The sequence below is a fragment of the Euprymna scolopes genome, chromosome 8 (genome assembly GCF_053919585.1).
Source record: "Euprymna scolopes isolate OS-2025 chromosome 8, ASM5391958v1, whole genome shotgun sequence".
Taxonomy (NCBI): Eukaryota; Metazoa; Mollusca; class Cephalopoda; order Sepiida; family Sepiolidae; genus Euprymna; species Euprymna scolopes.
The window spans coordinates 95,333,968-95,350,336 of record NC_136489.1 but is presented as its reverse complement, the minus strand read 5'-3'; the positions used below and the strand labels follow the sequence as shown (position 1 = coordinate 95,350,336).

The window sequence follows — 16,369 nt, the reverse complement described above, 5'->3', positions numbered from 1 at the left end:
AACTCTGAGGATATATCGATAAGGTAATGGCTTGTATCACTCCTGAGCATCTTCGCCTGCTAACTGTATCCTACATAATCGACAATGCCAGGTTGCCATGGGACAGGGAGATGAATATTGTTTATTGCAATTCTGGCCATAATGCAAATGGTGGTGTGGATGTTGTGTCTTGAGAGATAACCAAAAGGTTGAACTTTTTTGCTGATCAGGATCGGATCGCATTCTTCAAGCAACAATTGAAGGTCAAGATATGATAGATTACATTTCATGGTTTTCGAAAAAAGGTTGATACAAGTAACAAGCTTGTATGTACACAGGGGAGTGAAGTATATGTACGTGTTCCTTCCCTAAGCATTCCTCAGGTAAATTTCTCACCTCTTAGCTAGTCGAGTAAATGACCCCCTCCCCCTCCTTCCAGAAAATTGAAGTGTAGCATCAGAACAAATGCTACACTTTGATCTTAGCCTGAAGCCCAAGAAATCTCTTACAATGTTATCTTTTGCGAGTTTGCGTCTGTCACGCGTCATTTTTTTTTTTCTTTAATAACACGATAGGTAAGTTTGTTTTTTTTCTATCCATCTTAACAAAATAAATATAAAAACGTTTCTTTAAGAAAATTTTTTTTTTACACTGCTCAACTTTTATTTTTACACTGCCTTTTTTATTTTTTGTGTTTTCATCCGTTTTACACCATGACGCAGTATTTTCGTGTTTTTAACCGTATCTTTTGTTTTTAAAGTGTATTTACTAACCCCTCCTCCATGTTTTCTATTTATTTCACGACTGTCTACCTCCATTTATTGCTTACAAATTTTGATTTCAGTTTCCATTGTAGCTGATGGCACACATCATATATTTTTTGTAATAAATTAAAATATTATATTTAAGCAGATTTTACGACCGAGGTCAGAGAAAAGGAGCATGATCACGGTTTATTCAGGAAAGTACCCCCGGGGAAATAAATGTTGTTTTTATACAAAAAAGTGAGTTAAAGTTATTCTTTGTCTTGGTCTCCTTTGCGACGTAGACTGCATACAACATGTGGGTCCCGTGTGTAAACGTGGGTATAATGTTACATTAGTAGCTCATTGAACTTAATCCAAAATGATGTACTGCAGTGAGTTGATGGATGACACAGCTGAGAGAAAGGTATATTCTTCAATTGCATCATCTAATTGATCATATCTTACCAAGGTGAGTGCATGTCGCTGTAATGAGGTGCCTGAAATGGTGATGGCTGCTAAATCTTCTGAAATCATATCTCCATGGTGTGGAGATGCATCGTCAGCAGCTTGGTGTCTTGTCCCAGGAACATGGATCATCTTGAAACTCTAACATAATCTTTTCCTTCAAGTTGTTTTGACGCTTATTGAGATTCTTTTTCACCAATTAATCACAAAATATCTTTAATAACGGTTTATGGTCGACTGCTATAATGAAATTCTCACAGCCTAGAACGAAATTCCTTTGTCCAATGTGTCAACAAAAGCGAAAACCTTTCCTTCAATTGGTGCATCACACGATTGCTGATCAGGTGAAACGGCTTCCAACCAAAGTAATTTTCTATCCTCCATGACAGCAGAAGGGAAGCGTTTTGGGACATGTGTAATGTCTTTGGAACAACCAGAATCCAATACTGTCTTTTGACTAGTTAGTCATGAGACCCGTAGGTTTTCTAGTTTCAAATATACATACACTACACCCTTGTCTATATCATTGATAATGACATTCTGGAATTCTTCAAAGAGTTTGTTCAGCTTGCCATTTCATTGGAAAAATGTTTCTGGCTTCAGTAGCTTGCAGAATGGTTGTATTCTATCGGCTATGCTGAAAGTGTAAGAAACTTGATTGATGGACCAAACCAAGAGTGATTCTCAACCAAGAGGAGTTTTCACTCAGGCCATCATAATCACTCACTGACAATAATCTGTGGTGTTCTCTGGAATCTAAATGAATAAGTCTCCCCACATTTTCATTGCTCTCCACCTTTTTCAATAACCATTGAAAATTAACGTGTTAATACAACAGCCGCTTCCCATTCATTTCTTAGCAGTGGCCATTAGTATTCCTTGAGGTTTGGGTGGCAAAAAGCTTCCCTCAAGTCTCTTCTAGTAGGAGTTTGGTTAGTGCTTTTCCTCCTCCTTGGCCCTTCATAATTATTTTGTGCAGTATGGTACCCGTCGAAACTAATACCACCTTTTTTTTTTTTTTTTTTTTTTTTTTCAGCTGTAAATGGAAAACTTTTGTGCTTTCAGTTCTCTTACTCTGAGTTGTGTTAATTAGTTTCTGCATTTGAGGATTTTCCTTACGATTTCAACTGTTTTCATCATTGTCATCCTTTGTATCTTAGTCTTTCCTCTGATTCCAATTTCTCCCATTCTTTTTTTTTTCAAAATTTTTAGGGTTCCTAGTGTCTCTCTATTTATTTGTGTTGTCTTGACTTTCCTAATGTTCCATGTTCCTTTCAGTTCTCTAGCATTATATAATACACAAGCAATGCTGAATAGCCTTAATATTTAATTTTGGTTTAAACAATAGATTCGATTTAATTTTGGTTAAAATGAAAAACATTAGCAAATCAAACCAATTTTCATATGTTTACCTGTATCTTGTCGAAAGCATCAATATTTGAAAAAAAAAAAAATGTTAAAGAAGTTTTTTTGTCAAGTATTGTGTTGTCATTTGTTGTTGTTTTTTTTTTTTTATCTATTTTTCTTGTATTTTCTTTATAACATATGCTTATTCTTTTTTTACTTAAACTGAATTCAATTATGTATTACAGTGCCTGAAGACAGAGAACTGACAGCCACACAATCCTTGGTCCTATCACAGTGCCTACGTAGAGTGCGTGATACAGTCTCCAGACTCAGTACAGAACACAAAGATCTTCATAGCACTGTGTCTCGAGTAGGGAAAGCCATTGATAGAGTAAGTTTCCTTTTTTTTTTCTAGCTTTTGAAACCGCTGAGCTTCATTCTGTTATAGACTACTTTGTGACCATCTAGCGGCTTTATCTGGACTTCATGTCTTATTTCTGCAGCAATCTTGGAAATTTGTTCCTTATAGCTGGAAGACAACATGGAGTGAATGGAAAAAAACACGAGCATCAAGTCATTAATCACAAAATAAACTCTTCGGAACTTTTCATTTTTAGGTTAGTCACAAAGATAGAAGCCTGGGCAGTCTCTGTACACCAGCAGTGTCCAATGCCAACTGCTTACAAGTCTAACTACAGGGCGATCTTCCTTCGCCCAAGTGCTTTCTATGGAATCATTAAAAAAATGTACAATCATTTCTACAATCTAGCCATATTTTATACAAATAAGTCCATACCTGACTTGTCCACCAAGTTTGTCATCAGTGCCAAACAATCTTTCTTTCATTTCCATTAAATGTGCTCCTTTCTGTTGCAAGCACACTTGGATATGGTGTGGAAAATTGGCAATAATTTTGACACACTCTGCTCGTGACACTGCCCTGATTTGGGCTGTGATATTCCTCTTTAGTTCAGAATTAGTCTGGTGAGATTTTCATAGACATTATCTTAGAAATAACTCCACACTTAAATCTAGGGGCTTATGGTTTGAGGAGTGTGAAGTGCATTAAGGATCATATATTCTACTGATGATGACGATGATCATCAAAGTGTCCACACACATTATTTAATGATGATAAAGCAACCATATTTGTTTTTCTTTATTTCAATGCAAAAAAGTATATGTACTGTCTTTATACCATGTAAATTTTTTTATGCACAATTTATCTGGTTTTATATCTTGGATACTTGTATCCTCTTACGTGTACATAACTCATTATACATACCATTGTTTTACCACATATGTTGTCATTGTAACCTTGATTAATTCACATGGACACATAAGGCTACTTTTAAATTTTTTATTGGCATAAGGGCTATAGTAAGACCATGATTACAGAAATTCAAGAAAGAGATTGATAAGCTTTGACTGCCATTCATGCTAAGCTCACATTGTTTGCCCATCCCCACACGCGCATTGGAGTTTCGGGACAGGCAGTTTTTTGTGACTCGAAGGACTGGCAGTAAACAGAAACCACTATTGATTTTTTTCAAAAATGATATCAGATTCTTGACTTTCCACTTCCTCACTGAGGTCATCTCGCACCACAATTTGAACCCAAAACGTTTAGATAATGAACCAACGCGCTAACCAACTGACCTAACGCGACGATATGATACCGAGTTTGTGAATTTTTGTTCTGTCTGTCGAAAGTTTTTAGCAGACACACAAACATACACACACACATACATACATTTTCGCTTTTATATATATAGATTACATGAAAACTTTGATGCCAGATTTGGTCATTTTAACATATGGCTGATTTATTAATTTTTTTTTGTTTTGTCTTTAGCAGTGCTAATTGTTTACATGTTGGGACAAAACGGATTTTAATGTTTACAGATTGAAATAGAATATTTAGCTTCTTTTTTTTTTTTTACTTGTACTTTTTAACTGAAACTCAAACTGACTAGCAACAAAATTTTACCTGTTCAATGTAGAAGTATCCAGATGCTGGAAAACATTCTACTTTAATAGTGTCTTTCATTGGACTGCTTAGCTTTGGCATTCTCTTTCTGTTTCTCTGACTGTACCAACATGCAAGAATTTAAATGTAACATGAACAAATATCTTGCTGCACAACTCTCCACTTAGGTTCTTTATAAATATGGCTTCTAATCATAATATCCCCTTATGTTATATGCCTTGCTTGGGATGAATAAAAGCAAAGAAGAAATATGAAACTTATGCAACCAATTCTAATTTGGGAATCGAGTAAAAAAAAAAAAAAAAAAAAAAAAAAAAAAAAAGGCTTACCAATAATAAAAAATATTTTGTTATTTCTAAATCTGTTTTATACTAAAGCCAAATTAATCAACGTTTGTTTCCTTAAAGCTCCTTTTCCTATATATTTTAATTATGAAAAATGTTAAAATATTCTTTAGCTTTTGAATTGAATCATATTTGTAAAAGCAATCCATTTTAATTGCTCTAATTATCTGTAATTTGCAATTAACTCCCTAAGTGATCCATCTCTTACCAAGTTTCTGTTCATCACTATCATTCTTTCTCACTGTATATTTGTTTGCCCCCCCCTCTTATTGTATGCAGTATTTATCATTCTTGCTTCTATTACTCTCTTTCAGTTTTAGTCAAAGGCAATAAAACTATAAAACTCAAGATTTGAATAGTCCATTATAAACAAAAGGAAATATCACCACAAATAGTAATAGTACTTAACACGTAGCTGGAGGGGGGGGGGAGAAAAAGACAGAGGGAGATGTAGTAAGAAGAGAGACTAATTTTTTTTTTTTTTTTTAACTTAACTGATTTTGTAAATTTTTATTATTTAGCTTATTCAGAATTCTGTTCTCATCTTGATTGTTATTCTCAAAACGTTTTGCCTCCATGTAACCTGACCTTCTTCAAGTATCTCTTGTTGAGCTCAAGAATCTTTCTGTTGAGCTTGGGCTCGTGTAGATGTACAAAATTGTAAACGTAACCCTTTATTTAATCCATGAGGGTAGTATGCCCTGGTTATGTCAGCTGTGATCGCGTAGAAGTCTTAAGTAATTTGTAATTGTATCACCCGCACTGGGAATTGAACCTACAACTTGAGTGTGAATTTTTACTTAGTACTTTATTCATTATGCTATGAATCTTCAATCCTCATCTCCAAAGTTCAGAAACTTGATTTTTGTAAACTCACCTTTTACCTGATTCAAAGCTCAATGAGTGACTGAAAGGATCACATATTTGTTTTCTTATAGTTTATTCACAAATTTGTTTTTCTCTTTTTCAGAATTTCAAATCTGATTTCAGTTCAATAACTACAGCTGGTGCATTTGAAGGGGATGACAAGCAGAAAACCTTGAATAAAGTTGTTTGTGAACATTTTTTACGACAAGGCATGTTAGATATAGCTGAAGCCTTAAATGAAGTAAGCAAGATAATGTCGGTTTTTTGTTTTGTCTATTTTTTGTGAATATAAATTGAAATATTTACAAATAAGATTAACTTATCACATGAGTTTAGTGTAAAATAATAAAACTTGAATTTTCTTTTCTTTTTTTTTTTTTTTTCAACGCATTAAAACAAGAGAAAGTAATAGGTAGGTTGGGCAGAAGTGAAAGCGAGGGCTTGGAAGAAGGACATAAAACATGGTGATGAGCGAAAGAGAGAGATAGAAGTTTTAATATAAAGATGTTCCTATTTACTTGCCTCCCCATGAGTGCAAAATTAGACACAAGGTCGGTTTTTAATGTGGGGAAAATTCAGGTCCCAAAAAGGGACACTCTAGATAGGAATAAAAATTTAAATTGTCTCGGTCATGAAGGATTTCTCCTCCACTGACTGAGGACAGAAAAGTTGAAGTGTAGCATTAGAACAGATACTACACTGATCTTTTCCCGAAGGCCAAGATCTTAGCAACACCAGATAGCTCTGCTAATAAAACTATAAAACTCAAGATTGTATTATAAATACTAACCCATAACTGGAAAGTAAAAGAGAGAAATTCGCATGCAATTTTAATTAACTGTATTTGAAAATGCAATTTTGTGTACTAATATAGTATAGGATCCAAGGTCAGTTATCCATTTCTGTACAACTTAATGATCACAGAAATTTACAAAAATTAACACAATTTGCATATAAATCAATATGTGAACGATGATCACTATGAATTTCAATGAGATAGTTACTCTTTTTGTCAAACATTGTAGGAGACTAGATGTACCCAGCATTGCCCAATATTAAACGTAACGTCAAATTCTTTAAAAAAAAAAAAAGAATGAAGTAAAAGGAAACAGACATGTGCATGCTATTGATTTTTCTAAACAGTTCACTTCTTGTAAGTAAAAAAAAAAAAAAAATACTGGCGCTAAAATCGAAACCAAAACTTTAAGATAGTGAGTCAAGTATGATAACCATTAGACCAGCTTGACACAATCTTTAAAAAGTGTTTTCAAATCTATTTATTTTTAACATAATGTGGACGATTCACGCATACGTATTTGTGAAATGGTTGACAAACAGATAAAAATCCGATGCCCCCCCCCCACACGTACCAATTTTTCAATTTTGACCCCTTAATAACCCTTTTTTCTGTATGAAAGCCGATTAAAAAGTTTTCCACATGTCTGAATACCCTATATAGGTTGAGAAGTATCCTCAGACACACACACATTCATGTTTATAGATAGATTATACAATTCTGTAAGGAAGGAGAAGGTCCTTTGAGCAAAGGTAATAATATATAACTATAGTAATCTCTAACAATTGTGCTTCCTAAACCAAGACTGCAAAAATGAATGCAGTTGATGTAAATACAGAGCGGAAGTTACCAAGCATGAAATGAAACACAAAACTTTACAGAAAAAAATTGATAGAAATGTAAAATAAAAATTTTCTTTTTTTTTTTTTTAATTGTTTCGTGATAACGTCTTAAAAAGAAATTTAAAAAATGAGTTTATTGGTTTTTTTTAATTGTTTTATGATAACACAAGAAATGTCAAAACAAAAACAATCTCTTGAAACAAAACACCTCTATATGATTTCGCACTTTGAAATCAAAATAATTTTTAAAAATACAGAAAATTTTTATTTTTTTTACATTTCTATAAATGAAATCTTTTTGAAATGATATATTAAATATATTAACATAAGAAGTGTTGAAATGGTGTGTTTCTGTATGGTTTCATGTTTCATTTCGTGCTTGGTGGCTTCTGTTCCGTATTTGCATCAACTGTATCCATTTCCAATGTCTTGGTTTTGGGAGCGTAATTGTTAGAGAATATCAATCATATAAAACAAGCTAACTTAATGTTTTTCTTGTACGTGCAAAATATGCAATGTTTCGTAAATTTAAAAAAAGTATTTTTGTGATTGTTAATTTCTATAACATGTTAAACAGAAATAGTCAATCAGCCATGGGCTTTTTATATTGTACTAATATCAAAAATTTGTCTTCGGAAATATGAAGAAATTTTTGCTTTTTTGTTTTCATCTTTATTTATCTCATGTATATGAATGTTTTCGAATTCTTTTCTATTATTAAATTATTAATATTTTTTTAATAGGAAGCAGATCTCAATTTGGAAGAGAGCAGAAAGGAGCCGTTTTTAGAATTGCATCGCATTCTGGAAGCACTAAAAGAAAAAAATTTGGAACCCGCTTTAAAGTTAGTTTTATTTTTTTGCATTTGTCATATAAATTAAGCCATCTAATTTTGTCCAAACTCAGATTGGTTTATAATTGTTTATTTATTTTTCACAAGTTTTAGTAAGGTATTTAAATTTCTAATTTTTATGCCTGTGCCTTTATAGTGAATAAACATACTTTTATTTAAATAGATTTATGTGTACTTTTTCTTTTTAAAACGTTGTTAAAACCTAAATGTCCATGTGGAACATAAGATACAGTGAAACACAATTTTATCAAAAATGTAGAAATCTTGGCCATGTTCTAAGAAAATTCCACTATGTTGAGCACATGAGATTTGTTTGAAACGATAGACCTTATTAACACCAACTTCATAAAAAGAAAATCCAACCTTCAACTAATGAAGTGTGTATATCTATCTGGAGAACAAAATCTCATTTGCACATGTATGTGTAAATACTCAGCAGATTTGCTAACAAACTCGTTCAACTATGTCGAATGTTCAATAACCTGAAATAATATACAATTAAAAAGTAGAAAATATAGAAAAACAACAAATAGTTAGTGCTTATCCAGAACTATCACATAAGAAAAATCTGTATGATGTATGTACTTGTGATGAGAAGAAAAGGTACTTGTACAGTTTAATCAAGACATTAAAAAATGAAAATATGGAAAAAAGGTTATATTTTATGTATCCATTTTGGACTGAAGATCTACAAAAAAAAAAAAAAAAAATTCACATAATTTGGTTGAGTAATTTAAGCAGAAAAACACGTTTTTATGACAGCGCGTTGAAGGTAGCCATCTTTCAATTTTTTGAACAAGCCACGGGGGAGATCAGTTTAAAGCGCCAACACTCCCTCTCCATCTTTAATACTAGCCTTTCTTCCTACAGTCAAACCTTTTGCTCGGTATCATAACAAATTGTTTTTTCACTGTAAAAAAAATAACTACTTGATGTAATTAAGGGAAATTTTTTTTTTTTTTCGGAGAACTTCATTCCATAACGAATATGTACAATATAACCCTTTTTTTCGATATTTTCATTTTTTAATGTCTTAATTAAACTGTACAAGTACCAAAGAAAATATTGTACTCCAAAAATCACACAAATTGATCAAGTAGTTTTATTTTTCTAAAGAAAATTAGTTTTAAGCGAAAAAGAAGGGATGTTAGATAAATTTTACTTCATTAAAAAATGATTTCCTGTCTCCTTTCTCCCACATGTACACTCAATATCTTTCTCTTAATTTTTACTTTTTTAGTTGAAACTAACTGGTGGTGTTTAGAAAAAAGTTTTTTTTTTTTTTTTTTTTTTTTTTTTTTTGGCACCACCTCTCTCCATACCATAAGAAATGGAGTCCTGGGTCAGCAAGTTGGAAAATTTGATGCAAATCTATACCCCACCCCCTCACATAAAAACCAAAAATAAAGAAAAATAAAGAAAAATTTTTATCGTGTACATATCCATGACAGAAAGAAAATGTCGTACACCAAAAATCATGTAAATTAATCAAGTAGTTTTATTTAAAAAAAAAAAAAAGAAAAGAAAAGAAAATCATTTTTAAACAATTTGTCTGACCTCCCTATATAACAATGGCTTTCTTTCTTGCAAAAGCTTGTTTTCGAATTCTCCCTTGTCCTGCAAAATGGCGTTGAGAGATTGTCAGTCGTCTTTTAGCCATATTTTTTTTTTTTTTTTTTTTTTTTTTTCAAATAAAATTTCATGATCAATTCACATGATTTTTAGTCTACAATATTTTTTGTCACAGATTTTTCTTTGTTTCTGGTATTTTTGTTTTTTCATTATGAACTTGCACTGAAAACTCATCTCAGTTTCAGCTTTTCTGCATTCTTCTTTCAGAAATTGTTTTAATGATTGAATCTTTTTTTTAAAATCTTACAATTAGTTTATTATCTCCATTTTTTTTTTTTTTTTTTTTTTGGTTGTGTTATAACTTTGTTTTACATAATTTTTTTTTTCAGATGGGCTGAAGCAAATCGTACAAAATTAATGGCACAAAACAGTTCATTAGAATTCAAATTACACCGGCTGCAGTTCATTAGTTTGATACGTCAAGGTCAAAGTAAACAACATGTAGCCCTCACATATTCAAAGAAATTTGCACCTTTTGCTAGTCAGCATGCAAAAGGTAAGTTTGTATGCTTCTTTTTTCATATTTTTTCATTTTATTGAAGGACCCCAAAATTGGCAAGAAATTGTTATAAGAGCATGCCATTCTATACTATGGACCACTTCATGGTGTAACTGAGAAGCATAATTTGAGACCTATTGAAAATGTTTGCTTTTCAAATTTGTTTTCAAGAAAATGAAGTCGAGTATATTTGAAAATATATAGGACTAGACATTTTAGACCATTAAAAATGGGCAAAATTTATAACCCGTTGACGTTATGCAAAATTGATAGTTGAATATGGTTAAATTTATGGTCATTTTTTAGTCCATCGACAAAGGAAGGATTGAACCTAGTAATTCACTCCCGTTCATTTGTTCGCACTTTTCTCAATAACCACGCCTTGGATTTTGTTGAAATTTTGCACAAACATAAGCCATGATGAAAGTAAACTTTTGCCAGAATGTATTTTCCAAGATAACTCTGGTTGCTCCCCTACTTGCATTAAATATTAATACCTACTAGCGGGACCTGTGGAAATTCCACAGGGAACGCATTCATATGTAATATATCGATGTTGGCATTCTGTAGATGTTCAGTGTGAATGGAGATGCTCTGATATTATTGTAGCTTTTTTGTTAAAACTGCAAAAGTATTTATCTAAGCTAGCACGAACGCCCGGTAAAGCCCGATCATAAAGTACACTTAAATATGATATAAATATGATATTTTAATTCTTGCAGATTTCGTTTATATTATTATAGAGTTAATGTTCTATTGATTTTTATATATTATAAAGTTGCGATTTCAAAAATAAAATACATCCATATTACTTGGGTGCATCAGCTTGAATCGAAACCGAAATAAAAACTTATAAAAAATATATATATATATATATATATATATATATATATATATATATATATATAACTTGAGTTCCTTCAGCCATAATCGAAACTAAAACTTATGAAGAATTCTTGATAAAATTATTTATAAAAAAAATAGATGATTTAAGTGCCAAAAGCTATAGTCGAAACCAAAACTTATGAAGAATTCTTGGTAAAATTATTTATGACAAGAAATAGAAGAACGTAACAATTAAATAACCCGGATGTAAGCGTGACACACAAAAGAACACACACGCTATCATATTAATATATAGATAATCCCTGTTTATCCCTAGCTGTGCATTGGAATGGATATCATGATACTTAGTTTGCTGCACCTTATTATAACATAGATCGATACTAAATTTCAATCAGATCAGCCTAGTAGTTTCCAAGAAAATATTGAACGAACAGACAGACAAAGAGACGTAATATAGATAACATTCTGCCCCCCCCCTACTAGAAGATGTATTGAAATAAAAATAAAAAGGTAGATCATATCTTTGACTAGGCATCTTAATTACCTATTTGTTTTGTTTGGTATCAGTTTCCACAACAGAAATATGTATTTTCATTTATTTATCTTTCATTATTTCTGTGCCATGAAATGGCTTGTATAGAATGCCATTGAGAAGAGAAATGAAAATGCTATGGTTAACTGAATATGCAATATCTTTGTGGTATCTCTCTATCAAAAATTAAAGACATCAGCATTCGACTTTGTTTTGAGATCACCAAAGCTGTGTTTGGTGGGTGGTTCAATTTGTTTAAAAAGAAAATATCATTCTAAAATGAAATTTTTTTTTATTTGTAGATGAATGGATATTTTCTAAATTTTATGAAAAATTTTTCTTAGCTAAACAATTTTTCTTTTTTTTTTTTTTTACAAACAAGTATTCTTTTCATCAAATGATCAAAGATTATTTATTTTCAAATGTAATCTGTTAATATTTGTTTATTTTAGGACATTTTTAAATTCTACATTACAACATCTAAAACATAGAACATACTAAATATGTTTAAGAAATTTTTAGATGAGGATTGATAACTTGCATTATTTCAACTACTATTCTCATCTTGGTGGTTATTTTCACGTTTTAGTTGATGTAAACTCTTAATTTCTTTAGGTCTATCTTTTCAAACTCTGAAATCTATACAAAATTTCAAACCAAACTCTTTATTTAAATGCATGAGAGTAGATTGTCCTTGTTCCATCAGCCACGACAGAATAGAAGTGTTAAGTAATTTTTTAAAAATTTATAATTTCTTCATGGTTAATATCATCTATAATGAGGATTGAACTTTCAACCTCCAGAAGACTATCACTTAGAACTGATTGTTAATTAATGACTTTAACTCTTGTCTGGTTATAGATTCTCATTTTCGCCATAAGGTTTCCTGAGTTTTGAGGAAGGTCGGAGATTACATTAGTTGAAACATTGTGAAAATAACCAACAGGATGAGACTAGTAGCCTGAATAATCCAAATAATCTGTGCTAAATATAACTTGAAAAAATTATTTTGTACATTTAACATTTATTTATTGTTATTGTTTTAAAAACATTGTTACAAGTTGAAATACACCTTAATGTGTAAAAAGTAAAGAAATAATACTTAACTTTCCTGTTTGGGAAATTTATTTTATCCATCTTGGGACAGGTATTATAGTTGACAATGAGACAAGATAATCTAATTTTATAAAACTCACTATGTCTGTCTCCATATTTTCAAACTCTATCTCTTCTGAAACTAAAAGTTGCAGAGCAGTGCTAGGGGTGTCAAATGATTGGATTTTTTATGGACCATTCTTTTATGGATTTCTCTCTCTATATATATATACTAGCATTTCAGCCTGGCATTGCCCGGGTGTTTGGAGGTGTATGTTGAGCAAAAAAAAAGTGGTCAATTATTTTTAACTTTGACCCCTATTATGACCCCTTAAAATTTATTGTTCTGGGCTCAAATCAATTTATTAAGTTAGATCCATGTCCAAGGAACCTATATGTAAAATTTCAATTGTTTTGACCCAAAATTGACGGAGTTTGGTAGAGTTCTCAAAGGTCAAATCGTTGAATTTTGACCCCTTAACAGCCAAATTTCTGGCTGGAAACCACTCTCAAAAATTTTCCCAAATCTCAGTACCCTGTATATCAAATTTCGAGTCTGTAGATTTAAAATTGACAGAATTATTGCGTAGAGAAATGTACACACACACACACACACACACAGACACATTCACTTTTATAGATGTATTAGCATGGGTGCCCGGCGTTGCCAGGGTGTTTGGAGGTGTATGCTGAGCAAAAAAAAAAACAAAAAAACGGTCAATTTTTTAACTTTGACCCCTATTATGACCCCTTAAGATTTATTGTTTTGGGCTCAAATCAAGTTATTAAGTTAGATCCATGTCCAAGTAACCTATATCTAAAATTTCAAGTGTTTAGACCCCAAATTGTCGGAGGGGTTTGGTAGAGTTCTCAAAGGTCAAATCGTTGCACTTTGACCCCTTAACAGCCAAATTTCTGGCCGAAAATTGATCACATAGATTTTCCCAAATCTCAGTACCCTGTATATCAAATTTCGAGTCTGTAGACTAAAAATTGACAGTTATTGCATAGGGAAATGTGTACACACACACACATACACACAGACACATTCACTTTTATATATATATATATATATATATATATATATATATATATATATAATGTTAATATACTGAAAATCTGTCATATTAGTGACAACAACAAGTATATAATCTACATCATTTCTGCTACAAATGTTAAAAAGAAAACAATTTTGATAAATGTACTATTTGTTTCTTTTCTCTCTGTGCAGATTTGCAAGTTCTTATGGGCAGTTTGTTGTATTTACATCAAGACATTGAGAAATCACCTTATGCTTATTTACTGGATCCTATTTATTGGGCAGAGATTTGTGATGTCTTTACTCGAGATGCCTGTGCACTGATGGGTCTCTCTGTGGAAAGCCCGCTTACAGTCAGGTATACAGCTTTTTTTCTTTTCTAAAATACATCTTACAAAAAAAAAGTAATTCATACAAAAAATCCCTAAAACATACATATTTGCCATTCTTCATTATGCCAAATGTAAAGTTTCATCTACTTGTCTCCCTGTGAGGCAGACACAAGGAATGTTTTTAATGGAGGTAAAATTTAGCTCCCAAAAAAGAAATATCTGGATGAAAAAAAAAAAAAAGTCTCGGTCTAGGATTGCTCAATCACGTATCCAGGAAAATAGATGAAGTGTAGTCTCCATTCAAGGGGGCTTATTTGCAGATAATTTTGGGCATAACTTTTCTCTCAAAGGTCGGTCCTAGCATAATTCTCCATTCAAAAAGATGTGAATTAGCCGCTATGTCGCAAATGGACCAACAAATAAAGCAAAAAATAAATAAAAATCTATGGTCGACATTTTTTTTACAATGTTTTTATTACCATTACTTTTAGTACCCCTTAAAAATCTCTTGCCATTGTCCATCTTGTCTGGTATACAATTTTCTTCTTGGACCTCACGTCGGCTGCATCCAGCCATTTCTTGCCTGCATCTATACATGTCCATTCTCTGCTTTATCCATGAAAGATGCTCGTCTGAGCTTCAATCTATGGCCCCCCCTTCGACAAACTTTCACGAAAAACACTTGTCTAGCTAGAACCACCACCAATAGTTTCTCCACATTTATCTGTGCCTAGACCTAAATGTAGATTCCATGATCAGAGCTTCTTTCTTAGAACTGCATGCCTGTGGAACTCTCTTCCTTTGACCTGCTTCCCAGGTGACTACAATTTGATTGTCTTCAAGTCCAATGTAAACAAGTTCTTGATGAACCGTACCCCTATATAATCCAACTTAAAAAAATCCTAATACCTTTGTTGAAAATAATATATAATCATCACATTGACTAATGTATACCCCTTAACCCTTATCCTCGAGTGGCCTCCGGGCCTTGATAAGTGGTGATTCCTTTGTAAAAAAAAAAAAAATTCTCTGATGCCGACTTTGTTTCTCACCAAGCACGTGTTGAATTTTCTCCTTTTTTTTCTTCTCGCGCACACTTCCTAATTTACATATGCGGTCTGTTGACTGCTGCTGCTGCTAATCTCTTCATATACTGACCATCCTTTGCTGCTGCTGATACTACCCACATGCTCATATGCATTATGTTACAGAGATACTCATTTCAAACAAAGAAAACATCTTTCAAGTGGTGAGCAAACTCCAGCCAGAGATATTTTTAATTCTCTGTGCTCTCCTCACTTCTTCCTTTGGCCAAACATCTATCACTTGCAATGTCTACCATTTATATGCACTGCCAAAATAAGCAGAACAGCACATGTTTATAGTGCAAATTTAGTGGAGTTCTCTGATACGGTGGAAGAAGATATTAATTTGCAACATAATTCTCCCTACTTTTCTACCTGCTTGCTGCCAGCTGAGAATGTGAGCAACAACCATCAGTAAGAATTTGGATGAGCTCTCATAGCTCACAAATGGTCTGATTTTGATGATGAAATCGTGATTGGTTAACCATCTCATGATTTTGTTCAGAACCATTGTGGATAAGTTTCCATATTTTGAGATGTGATGCAGATGAGGGGGAGGGGTGCAGCAGCAATTCTCCAATTTCCAGTCTTCCATTGCACTAGCTGACCTTTGTTTCGTAAGATGTAGTGTTATTTTTTGTTTTATTTTTTAATACAATATAATTTTTTTATATTATCCTGTTATTATTTATTTAATTCTGTTTAGATGTATAGGTTATCTATTTTTTACAAAATTTTATTTAAAAAGAAAATTTAAAGCCTATGGAGATAACTAAATATAATAACTACGGTAAAACTTAACTTTGATTTTAGTTTGAGTTCCTATTTACTTGTATCTCTGCCAACCTCCGCGAGCAAGGTTAAACACAAAGTTGTTCTTTTATTGGAGGGGGGGGGGATATAAAGCACCCTAAAAAAGGGGAGAGCACTCTGTATAAGACAAAAATAAAATTTGCCTTCATCAAGGATTTCCCCTCCTTCAACTGAGAACAGAACAGATACTACACTTTAATCATGATCGAAAGGCCAAAAAATAAAAAATAAATCAGTTATGAAGTCTTCCCAAAATGTGACCGTTTT

General features: G+C 32.3%; 1 protein-coding gene across 2 annotated transcripts in view; it reads left to right on the top strand.

Annotated features, from left to right (window-relative positions):
- The window catches only part of LOC145283654 (E3 ubiquitin-protein ligase RMND5A-like), a 50,603-nt gene that overhangs the window by 20,311 nt on the left and 13,923 nt on the right, over positions 1–16,369 (top strand). For both annotated transcript variants that reach the window (XM_080132648.1, XM_080132649.1), the window contains exons 2-6: positions 2,783–2,928; positions 5,842–5,979; positions 8,120–8,220; positions 10,191–10,357; positions 14,065–14,230. In XM_080132648.1, coding sequence (XP_079988774.1) covers positions 2,783–2,928; positions 5,842–5,979; positions 8,120–8,220; positions 10,191–10,357; positions 14,065–14,230 — 718 coding nt within the window. The remainder of the gene's footprint in view (positions 1–2,782; positions 2,929–5,841; positions 5,980–8,119; positions 8,221–10,190; positions 10,358–14,064; positions 14,231–16,369) is intronic.